This window comes from Vipera berus (genome assembly GCF_964194415.1).
Source record: "Vipera berus genome assembly, chromosome: 7".
In the NCBI taxonomy this organism is placed as follows: domain Eukaryota; kingdom Metazoa; phylum Chordata; class Lepidosauria; order Squamata; family Viperidae; genus Vipera; species Vipera berus.
The window spans coordinates 46,815,370-46,827,455 of record NC_138209.1 but is presented as its reverse complement, the minus strand read 5'-3'; the positions used below and the strand labels follow the sequence as shown (position 1 = coordinate 46,827,455).

The following is a 12,086-nucleotide window of genomic DNA, read 5'->3' as shown; positions in this document are numbered from 1 at the left end:
ATGAACCTTTGAAATACAAAGAAAAAGAAATTGTAGTCCTGAAACAAATTCCTAGGAGAATAAGAGAATCCTGAAGAGAATTATCAGTTTCTAACCAGGAAATTAATTGAAAAAGGAGTGAATTTCAGATGGCTGATTCCAGAAGGAATTTTAATTTATTGGGATACGAAAAGCTATAGACTGGACACGCCACTTAAAGTAATGGAATTCTTCAACAACCACAGAGCACTTTTGGAAAGAGGTGACTGAACCAAAGAAACAAGAAGAAATGGGGGTAGAAGGAGCAGTCAAACAGAAAGAGGAGGAAGAAATTAAGAATACATATGCAGAAGAAGGAGCAAGACCAAGAGATCAGAGACAGATAAGATCGACTAGAAGATTAAGACCTAGATATAACTGAAAGAGATGGAAGACAGTGGGATTTTGTCAATGAATATAAATGGACTAAATTCTCCTTCAAAAAGGAGAAGAATCTTTATACAACTACAAAAATTAAAAATGGATATAATTTGTCTTCAAGAAACACATTAAGAGACAACATTATAAATTGTTAGAACAACCGAAAATTGGTAAACTTTATTTTGCATTAGCACTTCAAAAGAAAAGAGTAGCTCTATATATTAAAGAAACGATGAATCTCAAACAAATTTATGCGGATGAAGAGGGGAGAATATTAATGGTGGAAATAATGATGGATCAAAAACAGATACTGATGTAGCAATATACGAACCAAATGACAAGAACAATTTTATCAAAAACTATATAATCTTTGTATAATGGAAGATTTTAATGCAGTAACAGATGGAACTTTGGACTACAAAAGCGCTAAACAAGGGAGAAAAGGAGGAAAGCGTTTTTAAAAATGATGGAAGAACTCTGTATACAAGATATATGGAGAGAGAAAAATCCAAAGAAATTACAATATACATTTTACTCAAATAGACATAAATCATGGTCTAGAGCTGATATGATATGGACATATTTGGAACTTAAAACAATGATACAAGAAGGTGAGATAGAAACTAATGTTTGGGCAGACCATAACCCAATAAAGATGACTTGGAAAGGAACTAAGAAAAAATTAAATGGTCCTTGAATAAATCTATATTGAAAGAAAAAGAATTCTTACAACTAGTGACAAAAGAAATGGACTTTTTCTTTAAAATAAACAAGAAAGAAGAAACATCACTTCAAAATGTGTGGGATACGGCTAAAGCATATTTCATAGGGTTGGCTATAACTTATATCGCTAAAAAGAATAAACAAAAGAAACAACTAAGTTAAAGTTGAAGGAAGAACTCAGAAAGCTAGAATCGGAATTACAAATAGAGCCACATAAAAAATACTTAAGAAACAAATGGAGGTAATAAAACATAAATTTAGCTGAGATGGAAATAATGGCTCAACAGATTAAAAGGGCTAAACAGAATTTCTTTGAAAATGCCAACAAGCCGGGGGAATGGTTAGCATATAGACTGAAAAAAGAGAGAAAAAATTGATAAGCTACAAGGTCCAAAAGGTGAATTACAGTTTCAAAATGATACAATCAAAAAAATTATTAAAGATTACTATGAAACACTTTATAAGGCAGAGGAAATTCCAAAAGAAAAAATACAGCAGTACTCAGAAAAAGCAGGCTTTCCAAAAATTCCAGAGAACATCCGAAACATACTAAATGGGAAAATATCAATGATGGAGATTATAGAGGCTATAAAAAGGCAAAAAAGGAATAAGACTCCGCGCCCAGATGGATTACCTACAGAGTTTTATAAATCACTACAAGATGTATTAAGTCCGATTTTGAAAGAACAGTGTAATGAAATTCTCCTGGAGGCTAAAATACCAAATACATGGACTGAAGCCAATATTACTTTAATAGCTAAAGAAGACTCTGATTTGATACAAATAAAAAAGTATAGATCAATATCGTTATTAAATGTAGACTACAAAATCTTTGCTTCAATAATGGCAGAAAGACTAAATAAATTTTTGATCAAATTTATACATACAGATCAAAATGGTTTCTTACCTAAAAGACAGATAAAAAATAATCTAACAATGATTCTTGATGTGTTAGAGTATTATGAAATTCATTCAGGGAAACAGATGGCTTTAATATTCCTTGATGCACAGAAAGGGTTTGACAACGTAAACTGACAATTTATGTTTCAGCAATTTGCAGAAATGGACTTTGGAAAAAACTTTATAAATGTAATCAAAACAATCTATTGTAGACAGACTGCCAAAATAATTGTAAATGGAGATCTTGCAGAAAACCTCAATATTAAAAAGGGCACAAGACAGGGATGCCCACTATCTCCATTACTATTTATACTAACACTGGAAGTACTGAATAGAAACATTAGACAAGATATAGAAATTAAAGGACTGGAGATAAAAGATGAAAAATACAAATTACCAGCATTTGCAGATGACTTGGTTTTTATATTGGAAGATCCATTGGAAACAAGCACTAAACTTTTAGAGAAAATAGAAAAATTTGGAGAAGTGACAGGGTTGACCAATAAACAAGACTAAAGTGCTAACAAAGAATTTAACAGAAAAACAAATCAGCTAACAAAAAAATCTTCAAATAGTTAAAAAAGTCAAGTACTTGGGAATTTATCTAACAGCAAGATGTGTAACACTAAAAGAAGATAACTATGTAAGACTGCCAAAACAATATTGTATTTGGAAAAGTGGAAAAATTTCCAACTTTCAATGTTGGGGAGAATAGCAACAGTGAAAATGAATATCTTACCAAAAATACTCTTTTTATTTCAAACAATCCCTGTAAGGCTGGGAAAAACCTTTTTTTATGAACTGAATACAATAATACTGATATTTATCTGGCAAGGGGAAAAAAGCTAGAAATAAAGTGAAAATGCTACAAGAAGCAAAAGACAGTGGAGGATTTGGACTCCAGGACTGGAGGTTATACTACCAAGCAATGCTTAGAGATAAAAGACTATTGTACCTAGACTATTTATGTTTTGTGCTACTATCAGTACCCCCAGTTGACATAATCTGCCACTTCTTAGGACATTAGTTGGGGGGAGGCAGGCTTTAGGACATTGCAACATTTAAGTGTAGATTACATTATATCTTGACTTGCCTATTCCTTCACTAGCAAAGCAAAGTCAGGAATTTTCAGAATGCAATGTCACTAAGTGACAGTCATGAACAACTAAAGTTCATAACTGAAATAATTTTCTTCATTGATAATTTTTATATTTCTAGAATTGCCTTGAAATGGCCATCCTGGGTTGAAAATTAGAGAACTTGCTGTAAACATAATGGCAATTGTCTGAAATCTTGCAAAATGTTATTTAAAATAGGTTAAAGCTAAAGCACATAAATATGTGTATGAAATTCTTAAAGCTCACATGCATTTCATTTGTTTACTGGCCATAATTCATATTAAAACTTATTACATTCATACTAAACAAAATCTTCATTATCTTGATAAATGCATTGGTCTTTCTCTAAATAAATATTTACAAGAAAGACACACAAATACATATAAAGATATACATATATTCTTCCCATATATTTATACACATTCTTTTCTCATAGGCCAAGATGCAAATTTGACTCAAAAAACACACGTAACTCTGAATGGAACAGAAATGTGTGATGATTCCTACCCTGCCTTGCTTCCTGATATCCCTCTGGGAGACCTGCAGCCAGGTGAAAAGGTAGTGTGCTATGTTATCAGTATGACATATGTAAAACTGAGTATTTTGGAGACAGTAACCCCGGTACAAAATCTGTTTAGTCTTATAATTCTTCTAAGATGACAGGATTAATTCTGTATATTGTTCTTAGGATGAAGACCTGTGAATAAGCAAGCTATTAAAATAGAAAGCAATTTCAGAATGTTAGCTTCAAATAACAAACCATAATCTGCCCCTTTCCCATAGTACCATTAGAAGCAAATTAGAAAAAAAGGTTGGATTAACTTGTACCCAGAACCCAGGAATTTTTTTAAAATCTATGTGCGTTTTTAAATAGAGCAGTATTTTAAAGTATGACTACTGAAGAACTACATTAACTGCTTTTTATTTTATAACTAGTCTGTTTGTTTGTTTTACAGTTGGAAAAAAATATATATATTCATTGTGGAACAGTTGGTACTAGGATGTTTCTTGTGTATGTTTCTTACCTGGTGAATGCAGTCATTGAAAGAAAAGAAATTCTTTGCAGGTGTCACAGGGTATGTTGGAAAATCTAAGCTAAGTGTGCTTCAAGACCATCAGCTTGCACTTGATTGGGTATCATATAAACATTGCTGAAAATTAAGGTTTCAATAATATTGAATTGGTACCAGAATATTCATTTCCCTATTTGTGTGTGTGTATGTGTATAGATATATATACACATACATATACATATACATACACTTCTGTATTAAATTTCTCTGTGAAGCCAAGTGTTAGGAAGAGGGGGCTTATAAATGTTTCTAATTAAATAAATAAGATATTGGAAACATATATTTATAATATAATATTTACATGTTTTGGGGGGATGGTGCTCAGCATAAGTAAACATTTTGAAACCTGCTAATTGTGCTTTTCTTTGGGGGAGGGGCATGCTGGACATTACTGCTATTTCTGCAGTCTTTTTACGGGGAGGGTAATAGCAGTATTAAAGAAATTTTAAAAACATTTGCTATCAGGTGACAATCTGTCAGAATCAGAAAAAGAAAATAATTGTCTCTTTTTTTAATGCAGGATGAGACAGTTACTATAGAGACAGTATTCCCTTTTGATGTAGCTGTTAAATTTGTCTCAACTAAGGTATGTAGAGAAATACTGAAATAAAGCATAGCCTCATAAACAACATGAACAGTAGAATAACACTGTTTCTCTTCCTTACAGTTTGAGCACTTAGATAAAGTCTTCATCGACGTACCATTTTTACTGATGACAGATATCCTCAGTGCTTCACCCTGGGCTCTTAGTCTTGTAACCAGCCAGTTGCAGCTTGCTTCTTCAGTGGTTCCAGTGGACCAACTAGAGTCCTGTGTGGAAAATGGTGAGACAAACTGTTTATTTTTAGATAATCCGCTTCTGGGATGGCAAAAATTACTGATTGTTGAAAAAGTACATTAATTTCATTATTTAAGTTACATAAATCTTGTATGAGGTACATTTTAAACTGAGATTAAGCTTATAGTCACTGTTTTGTTTTTTGCTGGAATTCTAAGAATCTTTCTCTACAACCTGGTATAAAGTACATCAAAGATAAAAATTCTGGCCCAGAATTTAAGTACAAAAAGTTGAAACTTCCAAATCATTGCTACTGTAACGTTGTGAAAGCCAAGGTTGCGGAACATTTAACCTTCTAGATATTGCTAGAGTTCAGCAGTCTTTGAAGGTCCACAATATTTTCTATGTGTACACAAAGTTTTTCTTTGGTAGCATAATTTAGGTGAATTACTTCTTTAACAATTAACCCTTCTTGATCCCTGAGAAATATCCAGAAACATGCTTAGTTCAAATAATTAACTAATCTTGCTATGGGTGGTTCTTTTGATTACGAGTGTTTTTGACAGTAGGCTGGATGATAGTTTGTTACAAAAGTTTCAAAATTTATCCAGGGGTCCTCTTTTGCCGATTTTCTTTTAGACTTGTGGCTTGTTTGAATTGGCTAACCCTGTTATCATTGCCCAACTTAGCAAGTAACGAGATTTTTGACTTCAGCTCATTCATCCCCTTTCTGGCCCTTTTTCTCATAGATTAAAGCAGGACTTAGTGCCTGTTTCCCTCTTCAAGTTAATTGCCCAGTCTGATACAACATTAGTTTGGATGCCATGGGGTCTTTTGCTCCATGGATGAGCTCTAAGCTGAACTGGTGCTAGGTGTCAAAGCAAAGCTTCAGGCAGGATTTTAAGGAGAGTTGCGACTTTTGGCTCTAGCAGCTGGATGTCAGTCTTGTGCAATGCCTGTTGGTACTAAATTGCTCAGACGTCACTTTCTGCTTTTCTTTCTTCCTTTTCCCAGGCACCCTCACACACTTTTGCTTAGTTTTCCTTTTGATGCTGAGGGCTAGGGTGTGGCAAAGTGAGCTAACTTGGCTAGCTGTAGATGTCCTTGACCAGGCCAAGTTGTGTCCAAAGTAGGTTAGGTTTCCTGGCAGAACCCCTTGTCCAGATTTCCACTCTTATCCCTGTTTGGCGGGAAAATATAAACTGAACTAGTTGACTTTTTCCCCAGTATATTTTTGGGAAGTGAGGAGCTGTTTCTGCCCAACAGCAGCCATGCCAATCAAGCAGTTTTAACACTGCCTTTTTTAAGAGCAGAGTAGTACATTCTCTTCTACCACATACTTGCTTGGAAGTTCTTCTCTTTCTCAGCTACGTAAATATCTTGACCTCTTTATTAGTGAATGTATGTGGTATAATGTTCTTCTCACTTCCTCTATCAGAGACAGCTTAGGTTAAATTCGATAAACTGGAAAGCCTTAGTAAAGTGAAGTGATGAAATGAGTGCATCATTTGATTCCTTCTATATAGAGTTCCCTCCTTTTTTCCCCACAAGAGAAAAAAACCCAAAATGGAGTTGTACTTCTGTCTGCATGTTTTTATTCTCATTCTTCTTGCTATGTTTGCTTTGTATGTGCATAATACTGTATATAATAAATGCATGAAATAGGCTTTTAAATTTACCCAACATTTCTTATTTTTTTCAACTTTTTAGACTTAACCTGACTTTTCTTTTAGTTGTTTTACAGACAGGTGAAAGTGCTAGTGAATGCTTTTGCCTTCGTTGTCCACCAGTTACTACTGGTCAAGGTGGAGTTGCTACTGGATGTTATGTAATCTCCTGGAAAAGGTAGCTGCTACTTATTTACTTTCAAGTATTCTGATGTATTGTTCACCTAGTCCATGGGTCGGCAACCCGCAGCTCCGGAGCTGCATGCGGCTCTTTCAGCCGTCACCTGCGGCTCCCAGTCCTCCGCCGCCGCCATGTGCAGTCCAGAAAAAAAAAGTGGGACTAAAAAAGTTCAACCAATCAATTCAAACTTCTCATGGGAAAAAAAACTTGTGAAGTTTGAATTGATTGGTTTTCTTTGGTTTGTGGGACTGCCCACAAACCTCTTCTTCAGACTGCACGTGGCGGCAGCGGAGGAAGAGATGGGAGGCCTGCTGGAAAGGTGAGTGGGTCGGTCAGATAGGGTGTGTGGGGGTGGGGGTGGTGTTTCTGAGCAGCATATGGAGTCTTGGAGGCTGCCAGACCCCCTCCTTCTTTCCCCCCTTTTCTCTCTCTCTCTCTCTCTCTGTGTGTGTGTGTGTGTGTGAGAGAGAGAGAGAGAGACCAAGTCTGTTTATTTTCCACTGAGCTACCGCTGCCTCATCTCCTTCCCTTGCTGCCTCTCCCTTGGAGACGCGTTTTCATCTCTCTGTGTATCTTTCTGCCACTCAAAGCCATCCTGCAGCAGTTTCAATCGGCCCCAATTGCCAAGCGTCCCCATGGAAGTCAATGGAGGTCTGCGGTGCCTCAAAAGGCCAGCCGCGGCACCTCCAAGTGACAGTGTGTTGGTTTTACTGGCAAGCCACCGCCTCCTGCAGCTCCGCAACACCTTTTCACTCTGAACCGCAGCCCGCGAGGATTCCTCTCCCCACAGCTGCTACGCCGGTTCATGCCTCGCCCTGTTGGTGGTGCGAGCCGCGGGGAGGCCTCACCCCGGCGGCGTCGCTGGCCCACCTCCGCTGGCTCCTCTGTGCTCATCGGGCCACCTCGCTTCCTGGCAGCACATCCTGCAGGAAAGGTCTGCTAGGGAGGCGGCGGTCCGGCATTGTTTCCCCCCTCGTGCGTGTGTGTGTGTGAGACCTACGGGAACAGCTGGTGGAGGTGCCAGCAGTCCAGTGTTGTTTTCCCCCCTCATGTGTGTGTTTGTGTCAGACCCGCGGGAACGTCTGGAAGAGGCAGCTGGCAGTTTGGCATTGTTTCCCCCCCTCGTACATTTGTATGTGTGTCTGACCCGCGTGAACCTCTAGAAGAGGCAGCCGGCAGTGTTTCTCCCCCTCATGCATGTGTGTGTGTGTGTGTGTGTGTGTGAGACCACCGGGAACGTCTGGAAGAGGCAGCCTGGTGTTGTTTCTCCCCCTCGTGCATATGTGTGTGTGTGTCAGACCCGCAGGAACGGCTGGAAGAGGCAGCCGGCAGTCTGGCATTGTTTCCCCCCTCGTGCGTGTTTGTGTCAGACCCGCGGGAATGGCTGGAAGAGGCAGTTGGCAGTTCGCCATTGTTTCCCCCCCCCTCGTACGTTTGTATGTGTCAGACCCGCAGGAAGGGCTGGAAGAAGCAGCCGGCAGTCCGGCGTTTGTGCTTCTCTGTGTGTGGAGCCCATGGGCCCAACACACAGGAGGGGGGGAACACCGGAACGCCGCCTCCCTACCAGCCGTTCCCTGGACTGACACACATACAAACATACGAGGGGGGGAAACAACGCCGGAATTCTGGCTGCCTCTTCCAGCCATTCCCGCGGGTCTGACACACACATACAAACGTACAAGGAGGGGGGGAAACAACGCCGGATTGCCGATTGCCTCTTCTAGCCATTCCCGCAGGTCTGACACACATACACACATGCACGAGCGGGGGAAACGCTGGACTGCCTCTTCCAGCCATTCCCACGGGTCTGACACACACATACAAACGTACAAGGGGGAAACAACGCTGGATTGCCGGTTGCCTCTTCCAGCTGTTCCCGCGCAGTCTGACACACACATACAAACATAAGAGCCTTGGTGGAGCAGTGGGCTAATGCCTCCTTAAGTAACACCAGCTGCCTGCAATTTAGTGCAGGTTCGCATCCCACCAGGCTCAAGGTTGACTCAGCCTTCCATCCTTCTGAGGTAGGTAAAATGAGGACCCAGATTGTTTGGGGCAATTAAGCTGACTTTGTAATAATGCCGCTTGGGGTGTGTGTGAAGGCCCTAATAAGCAGGCATATACATAGAATGAAGGCTACTGCTAAGCTTGTAAGCCGCCCTGAGTCTTCGGAGAAGGGCGGGATATAAATGGAATTAAAATAAATAAATAAAAAAAATATGAGGGGGGGAAACAATGCCAGAATGCTGGCTGCCTCTTCCAGCCATTCCCCCGGATCTGACACAAACACACACACGCAAGAGGAGGGAAACAATGGTGGACCGCCGCCTCCCTAGTAGACCTCCCCTGCGGGATATGCTGCCAGGAAGCCGGGCAGCCCAATGAGCAGACCATGCGGACTGTGGCCCATCGCCGAGGCCGGGCCAACTCCCGGATCTTGCCAGAGTCAACGAGCGGCTTAGCGCGGTTCTGACATCGTCAGCACAGCCGGAGCACAGAGGAGCCAGCGGAGGCAGGCCAACGACGCCGCCGGGGCGAGGCATCCTCGTGGCTTGCAGCACCAACAGGGCGAGGGATGAACCGGTGTAGCAGCTGTAGGGAGAGGAATCCTTGCGGGCTGCGGTTCAGAGTGAAAGAAGGTGGTGCGGAGATGCAGGTGGTGGTGGCTTGCCGGTAGACCTCCATTGACTTCCATGGGGACGCTTGGCAATTGGGGCCGATTGAAACTGCTGCAGGATGGCTTCGAGTGGCAGAGAGAGACACAGAGAGACGCAAACACGCCTCCACAGGAGAGGCAGCAAGGGCAGGAGATGCAGCGGTAGCTCAGTGGAAAATCAACGGACTTGGTCTCTCTCTTTCTCTCTCTCACATACACACACACACACAGAGAGAGAGAGAGAGGGGGGGGAAAGGGGAAAGAAGGCGGGTGTCTGGCTTTAAGTGCAGGATGGCTTTAAGTGGCAGAGAGACGAGAGGCAGCAAGGGCAGGAGACGAGTCAGCCTATGTCTGTGCACACGCACAGACTTAAACGGAGGCTTTCAAACCTGACAAGCATACACGTGGATATCTGCAACCGGTTGTTGCAAAAAATAGGATAAAAAGGGGTGAAAGTGGGCGTGACTATTTAAAGACCCCAACTTTTCCTTCCCTTCCTCCTCTTTGGCAATGTTGACTTCTGCTCCTCCAATCCTGGCTGCTCCTCGCGGTCCCTGCCTGCCAGCCGCTGCATTCAACTTTTATTTGCTTGGTAGACTGGGGAGAGAGGCGTTCCCCCGCTTGTTTCCACTCCTGCCGTGGCGATTTCCTCAGAGCGGGGAGTAGCTGCCTGCTAGGCAAACCCTGAAAGCTTTCTTCCTCTCCCCAATCTTGCCTTACTTGCTCGTCCTCTGATGTAGGCTTCTGCTGGGTTTCCTCAACCTCCCCCCGCCTATTTTATTTTAATTCCACCACCGCCTTCCTCTTTCGCAAAGCCTCGGAAGATTCTTCTCCCCGTCGGCCTCCTCCTCCGCTTCTTTGGGACCTTCACAAAAGGTGGAAATAAGAAAGTCCCAGAGAGAGAGAGCGCAGGGCGGGGGGGGGGGGGAGAGCAGTCTTTTCTTTTTATTAAAATGTTTCAAAATACATTTTTTAAGAAAGCATAAACCCCATCCCCCCATCCCCCTACCCCATACCCTAACCCACCCAATACCCCTACCACCCCCACACGCACACACCCCCGACTTCCCAAAGCTGAATACAGGGTATTATTTTCACAATCTTAATCTAAAATATTCTAACAAACTATAATTACACTTTAAATCCAATCTCGCTTTAACTCTCTTTAAACATCACAATATATCTCCATTACAAATATTCTTCACATATTCCAAATTCTTCCTTTTCTACCTAATTGAAAACTTTCAAAATCTATTCTTCTATAATAAACAAATCAGCCTTCTTCCAATATAACAGTATCAAAAATTCTACTATAATTATTAAATTTAATTTCTATAACAATACAATCTATAATAGTACCCTACAAAAATAGTTATACAAAGAAAAAAAAGAGAAAAAAAATCTTTTTCTTAAAAATCTTACATATTCCACTAAATTACTTTAACTTTTAAAATTGTAATCTTGTACAATTCAACCATACATAATAATACATTGCATCATCACAACCACATCTCCAACATTTAGACTAGCAATTTAAATACATACATACTAATTTTTAAAATCTACTGCAAATACCATCCCCAAATATCCACCATTATTAGTTCTTGATTATCCTACTATCTTTAACAAATTCCATTACTAAATCTTGTTTCTATCAATGCCCTCCTTACATACACTTGACTTTAATCTCTACTGTTATTGTTATTCCTTGAATCTAGATGCAGCCCATGTCATTCTTTGAATCTTAAGATCTTTAAATAAAACCAAGGATTGCACAGCTTCTGAAACTATTTCTTGTAATTGTCACTCTTCTTCCTTTCCTTTTTTATCTTCTGAGGATGATGGTGAGCCTGCTTTCAATACATTAGAATAAAAATCACGTGTCTTCCCTACTGTATTAAGGCAATATATTTCTCCAGAATGATTCACCACAATCCCCACTGGTATCTCCCACCTGAACCGAAGCTGTTGTTTCTTTAATTCATCTGCCAGAAACAAAAAATCTTTCCTTTTTCTCAAAATTCTTGGAGGAATCTCTTTCAGAATCAAAACCTCCTGATTAGCCACTTTAAGTCTTTTATTATAAGAGATTTGAATGATCTCATTTCTAATTTTCTCTTTGTAAAATACACAACCACATCCCTTGGCAGTTTCCTTTGTTTAGCAATCCAAGAATTAACACGAAATACTTTATCTATCTTCCCAAAAAAATCTTCAGGTTGAAACCCCAAAATAGGCGCCAAAGCATCCACCAACGTCTCTTCCAGATTCTCCTGCGGGTTCTCTTTCAAACCTTTGATCCTCAAGGCGAATTCCATATCTCTATATTGCATTATCATCATTTCATCTTCAAGCTTTTCCATTTTATTCTCCACTTCACCTATTTTAGCTTCCAGCATCAGATTATTTTGTTTCACTTCTTCCACATGTTCATCCAGGTTCTCAATACAGCCTGAGAACACTTGAAGTGCCATCAAAGTATCCTCCCTTATTTTCTTGCATTCCTTTTCAATAAATTCTGCCACCTTCTCAAATATTTTTTCAGACTGGATTTTTAAGGCATCGTTTAAAGCATATTGTAAATCTTTTAA

The 12,086-nt window shown here is 40.2% G+C and overlaps 1 protein-coding gene across 3 annotated transcripts in view; it reads left to right on the top strand.

The window, feature by feature from the left end:
- Nucleotides 1-12,086, top strand: part of TRAPPC11 (trafficking protein particle complex subunit 11) — a 65,750-nt gene that overhangs the window by 40,369 nt on the left and 13,295 nt on the right. Inside the window, exons 22-26 of one of the 3 annotated variants that reach the window (XM_081332314.1) lie at nucleotides 3,577-3,698; nucleotides 4,097-4,216; nucleotides 4,734-4,799; nucleotides 4,881-5,037; nucleotides 6,725-6,836. In XM_081332314.1, coding sequence (XP_081188440.1) covers nucleotides 3,577-3,698; nucleotides 4,097-4,216; nucleotides 4,734-4,799; nucleotides 4,881-5,037; nucleotides 6,725-6,836 — 577 coding nt within the window. Of the gene's footprint in view, nucleotides 1-3,576; nucleotides 3,699-4,096; nucleotides 4,217-4,733; nucleotides 4,800-4,880; nucleotides 5,038-6,724; nucleotides 6,837-12,086 lie in introns of those variants that run through there. The other 2 variants (XM_081332315.1, XR_014027057.1) reach the window with 2 other exon arrangements.